The 15,638-nt window shown below is 38.8% G+C and overlaps 2 protein-coding genes across 2 annotated transcripts; both read left to right on the top strand.

The window, feature by feature from the left end:
- The first annotated feature begins 684 nt into the window (after nucleotides 1-684).
- On the top strand, nucleotides 685-2,003 carry birc5a (baculoviral IAP repeat containing 5a). The gene is made up of 4 exons (XM_079659718.1): nucleotides 685-908; nucleotides 1,299-1,408; nucleotides 1,502-1,619; nucleotides 1,753-2,003. Exons 1-4 carry the CDS (start codon nucleotides 801-803, stop codon nucleotides 1,843-1,845), a joined length of 429 nt encoding a protein of 142 aa, XP_079515844.1. The 5' UTR covers nucleotides 685-800; the 3' UTR covers nucleotides 1,846-2,003.
- Nucleotides 2,004-2,990: 987 nt separating this feature from the next.
- Nucleotides 2,991-15,120, top strand: tmem235b (transmembrane protein 235b). The gene is made up of 4 exons (XM_079659620.1): nucleotides 2,991-3,377; nucleotides 3,555-3,617; nucleotides 4,175-4,312; nucleotides 13,789-15,120. The coding sequence occupies exons 1-4, from the start codon at nucleotides 3,170-3,172 to the stop codon at nucleotides 14,013-14,015; spliced, it is 636 nt and encodes a 211-aa protein (XP_079515746.1). The 5' UTR covers nucleotides 2,991-3,169; the 3' UTR covers nucleotides 14,016-15,120.
- The last annotated feature ends 518 nt before the right edge of the window (nucleotides 15,121-15,638 follow it).

Below are 15,638 nucleotides of genomic sequence, written 5' to 3'. Positions count from 1 at the left end.
TCGTATCCACAGAATACAAGGCTTCCAAGCAAAACAACAGTGTGTGAAACATGCACACATACATTAATAAATATATACATGTCAGTGAAATGTGTGTTATTTTTTTATTTATATTTCTTTCCATATTTATTGATTTATTCTTGTACTTTTGTATTCCTGTATTTCTTCCTGTATTTGTGCATGTATTCATTGTTTTTCTCATGTCATGTTCTTTCTTCCATACCTGTGTGCTCGTTGTGTGCATAAAGGTACAAATTCACTCAATCACATCACAATAACACTTATAGTTCATTGGTGGTCCAGAGGTCTATTCATTGTTTTTTCATGAAGGTGCTCAACACATAGGGGAGGGACATCGTTTGTCTTCTGCTTTGCTGAATTTAATCTGGAGAAATTGTCCCCACCACTTTTTCTAACAAAGTATACAAAGACCCTGAACATAAAAGTCATCCAATTGTTTCTCATAATACAAAAAGTGAAGATGATGTAGGATTCACATTTATTTATGAATGTATGGAAGGTGGGAGAAATGTCTTCCAAAATATATTTATTTAAAAGTAATGTTTAGAGTTATTTTTTGTTAAAGTTCAGCTCCAGTAAAAGTTTACGGTAAGTGCTTCACACTGACCACTGGGTGGCGGACCTGTGTATTTATTTTCACGTTGATCCACGAAGAAGAAATCCACCAATCAAAACAGTCGAAGCGAACTTCGCCAAAATTTGAAATCACCCTTCGCTCTGTAGCTGTTGGAAACATCCTGGTTGAAACAAAAGTAGTTGACATCTATTTTAACTATACAATGGACCCGTTTAGCGAAGACTCCATCAAAATGTATTTTTATGAGAACAGACTGAAAACTTTCGAGGGGTGGCCGTTTGAAGAAAACTGTTCGTGTACGCCGGAGAACGTGAGTAAAAACGGTTGATCCTGCTGACAATGCTAACAGCTAACACAACAACAACTAGCTGTAGCTAAAGTTAAAAACATGTTAATAATGGAATTAAATAACCTGGGTTTAATCGACCTTCAGGTTCACCGACAATAAACATTTAAACATTTGGAACCAACAACTAACATTTGGAATACTTCAGCGAACCATTCATTTAATGGTGGATTAATAGCTCATATTTTCAATCATTGGGTCTATTAAATGCAAGTAAAAAAACAGCAGAGTTAAAGTAAGGTTAAATGGTTACTTTCAAAGTACCATTCATTTTGCAATCAACTTGTCATTTCAGCATTAAATAAAGCTTTTCCTTTATTATAATGTGGTCTGTCTCTTCCATTGTTTCCCCAGATGGCCAAAGCTGGCTTCATACACACTCCTTCAGATAACTGCCCGGACATCGCCATGTGTTTCTTCTGCCTCAAAGAGCTGGAGGGCTGGGAGCCAGACGATGACCCAGAGTACGATGATCACTTTAATAAACTTACTGCTCAGAGAAGAACCATGGATGAAATATTAGTTTAACTCATAACTATTTTTGTTTTTGTTGCCAGAAAGGAGCACAAATCTCATTCGGCAGCCTGCCAGTTCATCGCCTTGAAGAAGAAAATAGAAGAGCTGAACGTGGAGGAATTCTTCAAACTACAGAAGGAGAGGCACAAGTTCCAGATTGTACGTTTTAGATACAACTATGTTACTGCCAACGTACTTCTTCGATCTGTTTTTCTTTAATCCTTACTTTTTGTTACGCATTTTAAAAACTGCACACAATTACTTATCCACATTTAATTTCCTTCCCTCAAAGATAAAATCCTGTAACGACGACATCACCAAGTTTGAAACGGCAGCCAAACAGAGACGAGCAGATATCATTAAGACGGCCATAGTGGAAGAGTGACACGATGACGGATGCAGATGAATGAGAAGATTAGTTGTAGCTGGCTGACTGACTTGATTGATATCCGAGATTCCTTTATGTCTTCTTTGTAACTGTCATATTTTATGTAGTCTTTTTTTATTAGTTTTTAATCAATAAACATGTTCTTTCTACCTTCATTTATGTATCAAGGTTCTTACGGTCATTAAAAACCTGGAAAAGTCATGGAAATTCAAAAAGCTAATTCCAGGCCCTGGAAAAGTTATGGAAAACAATATTTTTCCCAAAGTTTGGGAAAAGTCATGGAAATGTAACTAAAGTTGCATCAAATAGAATTTATATTTTATCTAATCGACAAAATAGTAATACTATAATGATAAATACTGTATCGTATAGTAATGAAGCGTAAAATGGCATTTAACTGTCGAGGTATTTTGCTTGCGGAGAGATTTGAGTTGCTTTAGCGTGTAGAAGCTAGTAAGCCTACTATTGGATTTGTTAAGATAGGCACAACATGTTTAATATACAGACCTTCTTTTCCTGTTCCATATTAAAATAAACAATTTTTAGTGGTACCGCTGAGAGTAATTTTTTGGGTCATGGAAAATTATTGGTGAAAAAGTGTATGAACCCTGATGTATGTATTATCTCACTGGGGGTTATTCCTGGTTCGATATAGGTTTGACAAAAACTTGTTTATGTTAAATACTGAAATGAGCCATCTGGTGCGTCTGAGCATGGTTGTGAAACTGGCAAGAGGAAAAGCTATACACTCAATAAAAAGGTCTGGCTTTATTTTAAGTAATATTTACTGTTAAAATATGATATTATTGAATTTAATCCGTCCAGTGATGCTCGTTTAACAACTCAATATACGTTTTTACAAATACGTTTCCTTTATAATTACATGATACCGCAAGCTTGGAAAGCATAGGAACATCATCAGGTTACACTACTATGATATTGTCATACTTAGACTAGGTTACTAATAAGTAAGTGTAACGGAATAGCTTTTTTAAGTAAACCTGCTGACTAATGTCTCCACATATTCCCTTATGATTGTCTTGCTTAAATGTGTGCGCCTCCTGATAAATCAAGTCCCTCCCAGAGAAGAAGAAGCTGTTGTTCATGCATCTCTCTCACTTCATCATTCAGTCCGGGGTTAGTTCATCTCCGTCCTGCAGATCTATCCCGGACAGAAACACATTTTGGATAACCTTTATATTATATGGGGACTGCGCTTCGACGATTAAAAGATTGGATCACCACTGAAAGAACATCTGCTTTACGCGCTAGTTAATCCCGTAACCGTTTTTACGCGTGAAGTGATCCTCACCTGCGGAGGATGAAGGTGACTCTCGGCTCTCTGGTGATCACAGCCGGAATCTGCGGGCTGCTGAGCTTCGCATTCCTGGCCACTTCCCTCGGAACGCAGTACTGGTACATCATAGAGATGAATCCCACGAATGTGAGTGACTTTGAGGACATGAGCTCCCACTCGGGACTGTGGAGCATCAACGAAGGTAATAACTCTCTTTTTGTTGTTGACATTAGTGCTGCTATATTGTGGAGCATGAGTGGGTGAAATATAATTTAATGACAACCATTTTCCTTATCTCTGTCGGACTCCAATGTATTTGTTTCAGGCTTTCTAGTGATGGAGTAAATTGGACAATATGTATATGACTGAAGTGCTTTTTTATTGGGACTGCAGGTGAGGAAGAACGTAGACTCCATTGACTCTTTCACAGCTGACGAGTCCAGATACTCTGAGACTGAGCTGCACATGCTGAGTGAGTCTCCTTCATCTGAATAATGTTTAATTGAAACACTAATAAGTCATTCACAGTGAGATTGAAATGAAGAATTCATGAAAAACACATGAGCAGAGATGCATGGGTATGTAGGCTACTTGTACTGTACTTCTATGCAATTTGAAATCCTGTAATGTTTTCTTGAATGCAACAATATCTCTTGGTTCCAATAATCACACTATACATGTATTACGCCAGGAATGAAAAGTATTATGTCCTAATATGTTGGCTATTCTTACACACAGTCCTTCGCACAGCTGATATATGAGCAACACAATCTAACTTTAAGGTGCATTGGATGGCTTGTTGTCTTGTAGTATGTCCCAGTTGTATGCATGCAATATGTACTTAGTTAGGGCCTCTGTAGAACATATTCAAAGTTAAAGTGTGTTTCCAAAATTCTTCAAACCGCCTCCGTCTTGGATAAAACCCTGTGGTTCAAATAATCACCGATAAGGATCTTGCATTGTCCACACATGCATAACTCAACACATGCTTCATTATACACCTGTTTGTGTGCATGTGTGTGTGTGCAGGTATGCACGGTGCCATCGTGGTGGTGCTCCCCATCAGCCTGGTGCTGCTGCTTTTCGGGGCGATCTGTGGGCTGGTCAGCTCTCTAGCCCAGAGCCCCCTCCTCCTCACCGGCACCGCCGCCTACTTCTTCATCTGCAGTGAGTCCAGCTCCAGTTTCCTCCACATTTACTCAAGGACTGTCCTTACATGTATTAATATTTTCCATGTTATGCTTCTTAATACTTCTACTCCACTACAATTTGGAAGCTAATATTGTACTTAGGACTCAACTACATTTATCTGACCGCTTTAGTTACTTCACAGATTTCGTTTTGAGTTAACACAGAATGTAAATCAACAGTGACATTAGTATAGGGTAAGACATCCAGCAGCAGAATAGTCATTCAAATTAGCTTCACATTTACAAGCATTGATGAACATAAAGCATCAATAGTCATATTCCAGTAATATAGATGACGCTGTAATGAGTCATAATGCATAACAAATGCTCTTATTTTTGTGTATTTAAATAAAATAGTTTTGTACTCAAACATTAATCAGACTATGAACGCTGGACTATACTTGTAATGGAGTTTTTTTTTTACAATTTAATATTTCTAATTGTACTATCTAGATCTACTTCTTCCATGACTGGCTCCCAAATCTGCAGATGTGTTTCGTGCCCCCGCTGAGATATTTTGCCATCAATTCCAGATAGAGCAATTAAATTAAAAAAACCGCAAGGCTTTGCACTCAAGATGAATCACAGCTACTATTACTACTATTACTGCTGCCACGACATCAAAGAGCTTCAGAAGCTAGAGCAGGAAGTCCCCCATGTGAACAGTGTGGACAAAGCTCTCTCTCAAATACTGCGCCTGGGATTCTCTTTTTATCTGGAAGACAGTGCTGCTTTCATATGGCCCAACTATTGAAATGACACATTGTGGAAGAGATGGTGTTAATAAAAAATGACACAATATATCACATTAAGTGCAAGAAAGAGAGTCATTCTGCTTTGGATCATTTACCGCAGCGTTAAATAAAGCCGCAGCCATTATGTGCCGGTATAAAGGAGCCAATTGTTGCGACACACATTGTTAATGATCTTTGCTCTCAAATGGCACTGTGCAGGGAACACGATGCCTCGGAAGTGTTTCTGTAGCAACGCTCTCACACCTTTTCCACACAGCATTTTCCTGACATACATGCAGTGTGACAATGAGACCAGTGCATGAGAAGTACTCTGAATGCAATAAGGATTTGAACAATTATCCTTATTTGGGCTTTTTCATGCCAAAAAACCTTTAAATCAAAGCATAGTTTAACTGCAACACAGTTAAATAATAGATAATGACACGTATATGTCATATTTAAGTCCCTTTGTAAGAAGAACAGAGGCAGAATACTCAGAAATCAGATTAAAGGAGCACAGGAAAGATGTATTTATGCTTGTTTTTTTGGTGAGATTAGAACTCGGTCACGATCAATGTGGTGTGTTTCATTCGGTATTTAACTCGCTGTTTGGTTTTATAGAAGAACTAGAAAGCTGTGCAGGGTTTGTTGGACTATATAAGGCTGGAGTTGGCATTAGAGAAGGCCATGATGGTTAATTTGTGCAGACGGGAACACGTTATGTGCACTGCTGTGTGAAACGGACCTTCTATATTGACCTCATGAGGCCAAACGAACTGACTGAGTGTGTTATGACAATAAAGACTGATTGGCTGTTTGATTTGGCCATATTGGTTAAGTATGCATGAACGGGCAGGTGTGTGTGTGTGTGCGTGCGTGCGTGTGTGTGTGTGTGTGTGTGTGTGTGTGTGCGTGTGTGTGTAAGCGTGTGTGTGTAAGCGTGTGTGTGTCTTGTTGTTGTTAGAAGCCTTCCTTCACTCCTCGTATGGGTTAGGACTCAGGAGAGATTTTATTGGACTGTGGGGAGATGTAACAGAGGTCTTTATTTTCTATGTTTTCTATATCTATACACAGTTTCATGACGGCCTTGAATGTTAAATCAGAACAGTGACCGTGTTTCACATTAAAGCCTGTGGCTGTAATCTCATTTTCATTTACAAAGGAAGTCCCAACATTCTTTCCACATTGGAAATACATGGAAACATGATGTGTAACGGAAATAAATACATAAAAACAACACCATGCTCTCACAACCAGTGGCTGTTCATTTCATAAGAGGGGCACATTTCATGTAGATTTTAACATTTTGAGTTTAGTATAATGTAAAAAAAAGCAACATAAAATACCATTATTGATGTGTTTTTTAGTAACAGAGTTTGTTTCATTACTTTGTTACAATTAACATGGTTTATTAGCTTTGGCCCAAGATACAGAACATTAAAAGAAGATTGGGGTAATAAATGCATTATTTATGCAACCAAACGTTGTTTTTATTTTATTTCTTAAAATTTGTTTCAGTATATTAGTTTCAACTTACTAAATTACATTACTGAAAAAAATCCCTGTTAACTTTGGCCCCGCTTACAGCAAAGTAATCTTGTTTATCTATACAACTTGTGTGATTAGCTACTGTATATTGGATTAGGAGCACACCATTATTAATCAGAAATTGGTAAGAAGAGCACACACTTTTCCTTTTCTCTAACTTCTTAATTTTGCTCCCAAAGTGCATACTGCCCACTGCTCCTAGTACTAGACTCCTGGTCCTGGTAGTAGGATGGGTTCAAAGCAGAGAACACATTTCACTGTGTGTGCTGTGTGCTCTGCATGTGTGACCATTAAAGAGGGTTTCATCCCTCTGATTCTATCTATCTAATTAAATCAACTTAATTTAAATTGTACATCATTTTCTTAGATGTGGCAAAGTAGATTTGCATCAGAAAAAATGGCAATCAAAATGTGTGTCTCTCTAATGTTCTGTATATTAAAGGGGACCTATCATGCTAAATGCACTTTTTGATACATAAAGATGTGTCCCCGGTGTGTCGGGGAAATCACGCAGCGTCAGAAAATAAAACCCTGACTCTTTTCCTCCGTACCCAAATCTCTAAAAACGGGGGTACAACGGAGCTGATCCAGATTTGCGTCCGATATGACGTAATATCTGAAATGTGGACCCACGGCCCTATCAGAAAGTTGCTATCAGAAACAATGCCCGACTGTTTTGGACGTAACATGGTCGGTGTTTACATTAGCATCGCTAACACTCAGAGCTAACCTGTACTGGAGAGCATGTGTGTGAAGAAGCAGGAAATAAAAAGGAACTCACCTTGTGGTATAACCGGCAAGAGAGAAAGCCTTTGAGCTCCATACTGTTTCAGAGATAATCCTTGATAATCCATGATATGGCGTTTCATCACGGCAGTATTTAGTTTAGACGGTAGCTGCTGGGTCCCGCATGAGCTCAGCCCCCTCCTTTTTTATTTTGTATCAATTATTTTATTTTTAAAGCTTTATACTTAAAATCATCACTTTTGAAACAGGAAGTGAAATAGAGGGATATGAGGCATGGCTAGAATGGGTGATCTGTTTGGTATTTTGAGCAAAACACTTCATAGACATGTTTTTTATATATTGATATATATCTGAGACCTATGCTATTGCCTAAAAATAGCATGATAGGTGCACTTTAAATAATGCCATCTTTACATGGACTGCACATGCTGGAACATACACTTGTAGGTTATGGAATATTTGCTCTGATTTCAACTTAACAACAAGGGAAATACTTTAAATCTCTTAAAATGTGTCCATTAAAAAAGGGTAGTTGGCCATGTGGTTAAAATCACTATCACATTTCTTTTTTTAAATTGATGCAACGCTCTCACACGTGAAATAAGCAACAGAAAATTTATTTTCCAATAAATTGTCTTTATTGATCCTGTGATTTTCTCCTCTCTTTTGAAAGCCAGGAACACAGACACTGCTGAGATGCAGAACTATAAAAAGCTGTCTCTTCATACATCAGATTCTCTGTTAATGTGCTCTATGCATGGGTTAATTGAGATTCAGACAAAAGCACTTTCTGATTGGGTTTTTACATTTATTTTGAAAAGTAATTGATCCTGTCTAAATACTAACACGAAGGAGGTTTTGGTTTGTAACTGCTGCACATGTCAAAAACCTCAAATGATCTGAACTGCACGATGTTACACCTTTCATGATTGGAAATATTCACGAGGTGTTTGAGATACAGCGGAGAAAACCAGCATCCATTAAGACACATTTAAAAGAGCTGAGAGAACATGCTGCTTAGAGCTAAACAAACCCTTTAAGTCAACATGTCGATGTATCCTTGGGCAAGATACTTAACCCTGAGTTGCTCCCGATGGCCAACGATGTGTGAATCTGTGTGAATGTTAGGTCCTAGAGTAAGGTACACTGCTCTGTGTGAATGGGTGAATGACATGTAGTATGTAAAGCGCTTTGAGGGGTCGTAAAGACTGGACAAAGTGCTATTTAAGTACAGTCCATTTAAGAATAATTAATGTGAACCTTATAAGATGTAAATTAGGGTCCTTGTCAGATTGGAGCAATTAAGTAAATAGAGCTGGATTACTCATCTTCCAAATGTTGCCTAATTACAAACGAGGCTGTTCAGTTTTTGTGTGTTTTGAGTCCGTGGCATGAAGTATAAACAGGAAAACATGAATGAAAAATGAAAAAAGAGAACCATAGTTTGTAGTTATTGACAAATGATATTTATTTTTACCTGTTGCTTCCTGATTCCATTCATTAAATAAAAAAAACCCAATTAAATGTTACTTTGAAGTTTGGATTTTAATTTAAAGACATATATAATATAGATAGCTGCTTTTCAACAAGCCCTGTCCTTCAATAGAAATATATAATAATACCATAAAGCAGTCAAAACAACCACAGAAGTGAAATAATAATAACCAAGCATAAAGGAGAAGAAAATGTTAATTATGTCAAATGATGCTTTAAAAAACAATAAAGAGAGGGCATTTATTTTATTGGTATCACTGTTCATGTGTTATGGTTTTATGGTTCTGTGATATAACTCTTTCTGTTTGTTTATAACTGGGTTCAATTATGTTTCTCCATCTTTATTGTGTATCTGTAAAGCACTCTGGGCTTAATCTGGCATGAAAGGTGCTGTATAAATAAAGTTTATTATTAATATTATTATTAAGAAATCCATAAACTAATAAGAAAACTGATCTGTGACTTTATAATCATAGTGAATGCTGCTTTAAAACTCGTCCAAACCCCTTGTTGTTTATCGCATTCAATATTTGTTCTGTATTAGTTGCCACTGTTATTGTAATACATTAAATATAATATGAAATCTCCATAATATATGTCACTTATGGCGCATTTCCACTACAGCGCGGTTTAAGCGTGCCGTGCCCGGCCCGTTTTTGGTTGCGTTTCCACTCGGCGTAGTTCCGGCTAGCGGGTACTTTTTCACAGTTTTCTGACTCTCCATAATCGCGGTTCTTTCCGGGCCAACAACCGGGCTGAGTTGAGCTGAGTATGCTAAACTAGTGAGAGAATCGCTGGCAACTACAACAAAATATATATTTGACCGTGATTTAATTGTAATACACGTTTCAAAATGATGCCGAAGTAACAACATACTGATACCGGTTAGTAAAAACCATGAATTAATGCTTTAACAAGTCTGCAGACAGACGGCAGGCGAACAACCTTTTAAAATGCGTGTCTTCTGAATGGAGATCGGCTAAGCTAACGCAGTATATGCTCCGACCGTCCACACTCACAACAACGGCCTACAGACACAAATAAACCAGCGACTGAATTCTCCATGACACAGACAGTCTGTGGTTTGTACTTGTTTAACTTTTGTCTAGTTTCTGAACAGATATGAGGAGCTGTGAGCTCTGAGTGCTAACAGCTAACGGCTGATGTTGGTTTTGTGTTTCGCATTGAAAATGACATCACGGCTCCGCCTACACTGCGTTACTATAGTTACTGCCCCAGTTCCTAAACTGCAATGGAAACGCAGCATAAAGTGAGCCTGGCCTAACAAGGCCTAACAAGGCCTAGCCATACCGTACTAAGCCGGGCGAAGCCCTGCAGTGGAAATGCGCCATTAGTCTGTTTACTCAATGATAGAAAGGTTTGGGAACCGATGCTGTTCGCAACCACACACCCAACTTGATAATTATTTAACCTAGAAACCAATGATATAAATGTGTGAGAGTTAGATTACCGTTAAGCACGTTAACACTATTATATTAACCTGGGTATTTACAGTAATCGGGTTATTGGTGAGCACATACACGAAGTGCCTGAGCTCTTCCCTTATGACCTCGATAAAGAAGACCTTGTGATGGCTGACACTTAAAAAGACCCTTTATATTCTCACTGTAATCAGCAGCACATGGCGATGTGTGGGAGGGAATACAGGCTTTAATTAGATTGGGCTTGACTCGTGAACTTGTTGACTGTCCGACTTTTAAAATATCCCAGCTTCGAGACGGGTGTTTCTTTGTTTTCTGGAGTCGTTGTAAAGTGACTTTGCCCTTTTTGTTTTTCACCCTTCTGCTCTTAACCTCTTAAGCCCTGGGCCCTAACCCTCAGGCTCAGAAATGAGTATATCTTCACAACTAAAAGGGGTACATGAATAATCTTTTTTATCAAAGCAATGATTCACCTGTGAGTTGGCTGTAGAAGTGTCAGAATCATAATAGATGTTGCTGTGTCAGAGTACATTCAGTTAGAGTTAACCCTAACCCGGAGGCTGGGGACAAAAGGGCTGAAGAGGTTAAATACAATTATCAATTAAATTATATAGAAATGAAATACCTCAGTGTTTACCGAGTGTGCCATCAGTCAGGATGTAGGGTTGGAAGAGCTATTTGTATTTCCTTAAAATGACTAATTACCTGTAAAAACATATTTAGCACACATTGTTGTTTTAAGGGCCCTATCATGCTCACTTTCAGGTTCATATTTGTATTTTGTGCCCCTTCTGTGACCCCTATGTTTCCATGCTTTAATGTTCATGTTGAGCTTTGGGATTTCAGCCTTTGCAGACCATTTACATGCACACAAACCTAAATAACACACTACAGCAAAGGGAACACCTCTTAAAACATGATAGGGCCCCTTTAACAAACCAGCTGTGAACTTACTGCATTTAAAAAGAATGAAGAAAGCCTTTCATTTATCTGTAAATGCTTCTCTAATCTAATCTGATCTCCTAGTGACAGTATTTCAGAATGAACAGCTGGCACTGAACGATAATGGTGTTCCTCTTTTCCCCTTAAAAAAATGTTTCCCTGTTAGCTGTAACTCCCCAAGCGTATATACAGTATACACACATAAATGTGTATCAATATAACATGTAAATGATCTTTTAATTGCTTTGTTCTAATGTTGCGGCTTCTTTCCTCTCCAAGCATTAAACAGCCTGATGGGTATTTGCCTGATTCCCTGCAGGGCCGTTCCTCTGCCTCCTCTCCACTTCCTCTTCCTCTCAATTCATATTCTGAGGAAGTTAAGGTTCCCTCTGGAAATGAGAACATTAACCAAGTCATGTTCAAACCAGAACAGGATGTGATGTCATGTTGTGTAGCTAAACAGCACACGTTTCTGTTATCATGCCGTCTGTTGTCTCTGTAAAGCTAACTTTTGCTAATAGCCACTATAAACAAAGTAAGATAAGATAAGACTGTATTCATCCCGAAGGAAATTGTTGGTTAGGGTTACAAAAATACAATAAACACAAAAGCATAAGTACATTCATTTATTATTTTTATGGATCATTTCAAGAATTGGACAACTAAAGATGTTGACCTGATGATGATGATATTAGAGGAAAAGAGGGACATCTCCAAAAAGTATTATTAAACATCAATGTTAACATGCAACAAAATGTCATTTCAATCCATGTAATACTTGTTGATGTATTTCACTTTGAACCCACATGCATACCTCTTGCATTAAAAGTCAGGGGGTGACCGAAGTACTAAGGATTTATCCTCTGGACAACATGAATGTCTAATTTAAAATGTCATGTCAATCCATCCAATATTCGTAATGGTTTGGTAGCCTGGACCAAAGAAGTAGACAGGCAGACGGATACATCGAGCAATACCTCAGTAAAAACAGTCAGAAAACGATTGAAAATCAAGCATAAAAATACAAAGATACAAAATCGGCACAATCTTTCAATCAATTACCAAAATGTTTTCTGATAACATCTTCCCACAAATGGCTTAAATCCCTTTAGTTGTCCTGTCTGTACAACGAGAGGCAGTTTCTGTGTCTGTGTTTCTCTGCATAGAAATGAGACCTCAGATGCAGCTTCCTCCTTGTTCTCTGAGCTAGAAGCACCTTGGGGTGTAATCGTAATAAAAGGATTATTAGTCCCACCCTGGGTAGCCTCTGCGCTCCACTTGCATCCCCTTAAAACCAGTAGCAAGTCGTTAAAAACTAAAAGGGTTTCCAATAGCAACACTATGAAAGTGGTGAGGACAGTATGGCTTTGTGCGTGTCTGAATCAAGTCTCTGATGAGCAGGATGTTGAGTAAGCAGTCAGCACGAACGTCATTATATTTCCTGTCTGTCACAAAATGAGATTTTGGGAAGCTAATGGCAGCATGTTATTGTGGGTTTAATTGATAAGCTCTCAGCACGCAGCTCTGACTGGTACAAATATCCGCTTTATAATTTGCTGGAGTACAATGCCAGCTTGAACATTGCCTTAAAGGGACAATTTATCCCCAAATCAAAAATTGGTATTCTCCCTCTGACCATCAGGATGGTTTTGGTGTCAGTCGCTGTGAGCTGGAGAAAAGGCAGAGAAGTGTATCGAAGATAATGGAAACGATGGAAGTTGGTGCTAAAAGCGCCAACAAACAACATTTAACAGCAATGTCTCTTTCAAGCAATCTTTATTATGTAACTAAAGATAATCCACAGACCTTGTTGCTATCTGTTTCACCCAAAAATATTACAAAATGTTGTCTGCCTTCTCTTGGGTGGATGGGTTGTGGTGCCAAACAAAAATAATCCAAAGAGATGGAAAGAAAGAAAGAAAGATCAACAGTGATGTATGTTTCTAGAATTCATGACTGAGTTAAAATAATCCACAGACCTTGTTGTGACCAGTTTCATTAAGGGACTATTTTATCTCGAACAACACCCACAAACGGGATCCCTATGGAGAAGAAGCGTGCAGGTACTTAAGAAGTGAACCGAATGAACTCCAATTTTATAACTTGAGCTTTCACAAGCCTCAAATCCATGAAAAAGGCTTCCCTCTGCACAGTGACGTGGTTGGCAGGTGTTGTTCTGTAGACAGAAAATAGTTCCTACATGAACAGTGTCATGATTTCTGGAAAGAGACATTTTTGTTGAGTTTTTCAAATGTGTTTTTTTGGGACTTTGAGCACCAAAACCTGAGCACCATCTAGTTCCATTATATTCAAGACAAGGCAGATATCTTTACCAGTCAGTAGCCAACACGTGCACAATACAGATTGACAAAAAGCAATACAGGTATGTTTTTGATGTAGGGTGAACTATCCTTTTAATAGTCTTTCTTTTTTGGGAGAACTAATTTCTTACGTTTTTTCAATAAACAAATGGCCAAAATGATGAGTAAGTCAAACCCAGCACTGTTTTAAGTCTTAATTTTCTCTGTATGTGTGTCTCTGTGCAGGTCTGATGACCCTGTGTGGAGTGAGTCTCTACATGATCTACTCCTACCAGGCTCTGGCGGAGACGGAGAGGCTGGTGGGGGCGGAGGGTCTGGCCCACGTCCACACCTCCTTCGGCTGGTCTCTGGGTCTGGCCTGGCTCTCCTACGGCCTGGAGCTGCTCACCGGGGTCCTGCTGCTGCTGGCTGCCAGGAGGGCCAAGCAGCAGTGCAGGAGTCCCAGAGCCTGACTCTAACTCCAGAGGATCCAACACCTCAAGGAGGGAAACTGGACTGATGGGTTACTGACATGTGGCTCTTAAGGTTATTAACAAGAAGCTTTAAACAAGGAACACTAATGTTCAACTGAAGAGGTGTCTGACTGTTAAAGACAGTGTTTTATAAGGTTGATGTCCTCAAATCTGCTTTAAATGTGATAAATTGTGCCCTCTGGTGGTCTGATTTTAAGAAGTTCGAAGATAACTGGATAGGGAAGTGATATTGAGTAGAGAGAAAACATTTAAAATAAACAACAACTTATACAAACCAACAGTAAAAAGATGCACATCTATGGAGTAACTATAGTCAACAATATAACAAGAAATAAGTTATAATGCACTTGTGCCAATCCATGCTTATTGTCACACATTCAATCTGTGCCAAACTAAACTGAGGATCTCACAGTCTACATTTCTACACACATTCACTCTCCACATGCTTAATCAGTATGTCTTTGAAGGTTTCACGTGTTAGAAATGCCAAACCTGTGTTGTCTATATATTCAAATTTTACTTCAATGTTTTTTCTACAAAAAATATATACCCATTTTGGTTCACCGTGCCTGCTGGTTAAAAATGTGACTGTTGTCCGGCTACTTATTGTCTGTATTTTGAGCCGATTGATAATTTAAAGTGTATACTGTTTATTCAGTACTTTAGGATTGAACAGTGTCTGTATCTACAGTGTTTTTCTTTACTTTTTGAAGAATAATTGTATCCGTCTCAATTGTTAAATGTATTTCCTTGCGTGCAAGCAGCACTTGTGACTGGGGGATTTCACTCGAAGGCCAAAGGCAGCTTTGTTATTTTACTATTAGCACTGAGCAGAGAGGAAGACTGGATTCCTGTTGCTGTCACTCATGTCGGACAGGATCCTTTCAGAAAAACACAAATGCATATTATTAAGCACTTTTCCCAGACGTTTCTAAGGCAACGTAAACATCCTTTCGGTCCTCACAAAGGATGGAAAGTGGGCGTGAGAGGAAATGTGTGCAGAAAACTGAAGATACTGGCCGTTTCTCAATGTCGAGTACACCTGCTGCAGTGCCACTATTTCAAGTATACGTCATCGAGTGGCGCCGAAGGACTGTTTGAATGCATGTTAAATGCCCAGCATTCGGCGCCACTCGATGACGTAGTATACTTGAAATAGTGGCTCTGCAGCAGATATACTCGACATTGAGAAACGGCCTCATTGCAGTCATCGGATGAAACCATCCAGCTGTAGTCAAGGGGAAACAAGCACCAAGACATCGCAGTGCAAACATGAGCTATATGTTGGTTTTCCAATAAACTATAAGTTGAACGTATCTCTGATTCCTCAAGCTTCTTAAAGGGGCCCTTTCATTTTTTGTGGGGTTTCCCTTTCCTGTAGTGTGTTATAAAGGTTTGTGTGTATGTAAATGGTCTGCAAAGGCCACAATCCCTAAATTCCAGCCTGCAATTCCTCCATTGGACTCCTTTGTTTACTTCAAACATAGGGTTAGGGTTATTGGCTAGTGCTCCAACACATTGTACGTGAGGCTAAGGGGGCGGGACATCTCTAAGCGATTGACCAATCACAACAAAGCCAGCCAGCTAACCAATCAGAGCAGA

The sequence above is a fragment of the Notothenia rossii genome, assembly GCF_949606895.1.
Source record: "Notothenia rossii genome assembly, chromosome: 11".
Lineage (NCBI taxonomy): Eukaryota > Metazoa > Chordata > Actinopteri > Perciformes > Nototheniidae > Notothenia > Notothenia rossii.
This window is presented reverse-complemented; position numbering and strand designations above follow the sequence as displayed.

Coding starts and splice junctions, on each gene's coding strand:
- birc5a (XM_079659718.1), top strand. CDS start 801: ATGGACCCGTTTAGCGAAGACTCCATCAAAATGTATTTTTATGAGAAC. Junction 1,409..1,501: donor GAGCCAGACGATGACCCAGA/GTACGATGATCA, acceptor TTTTGTTGCCAG/AAAGGAGCACAAATCTCATT. Junction 1,620..1,752: donor AGAGGCACAAGTTCCAGATT/GTACGTTTTAGA, acceptor CTTCCCTCAAAG/ATAAAATCCTGTAACGACGA.
- tmem235b (XM_079659620.1), top strand. CDS start 3,170: ATGAAGGTGACTCTCGGCTCTCTGGTGATCACAGCCGGAATCTGCGGG. Junction 3,378..3,554: donor TCTTTTTGTTGTTGACATTA/GTGCTGCTATAT, acceptor GGAAGAACGTAG/ACTCCATTGACTCTTTCACA. Junction 3,618..4,174: donor GACTGAGCTGCACATGCTGA/GTGAGTCTCCTT, acceptor GTGTGTGTGCAG/GTATGCACGGTGCCATCGTG.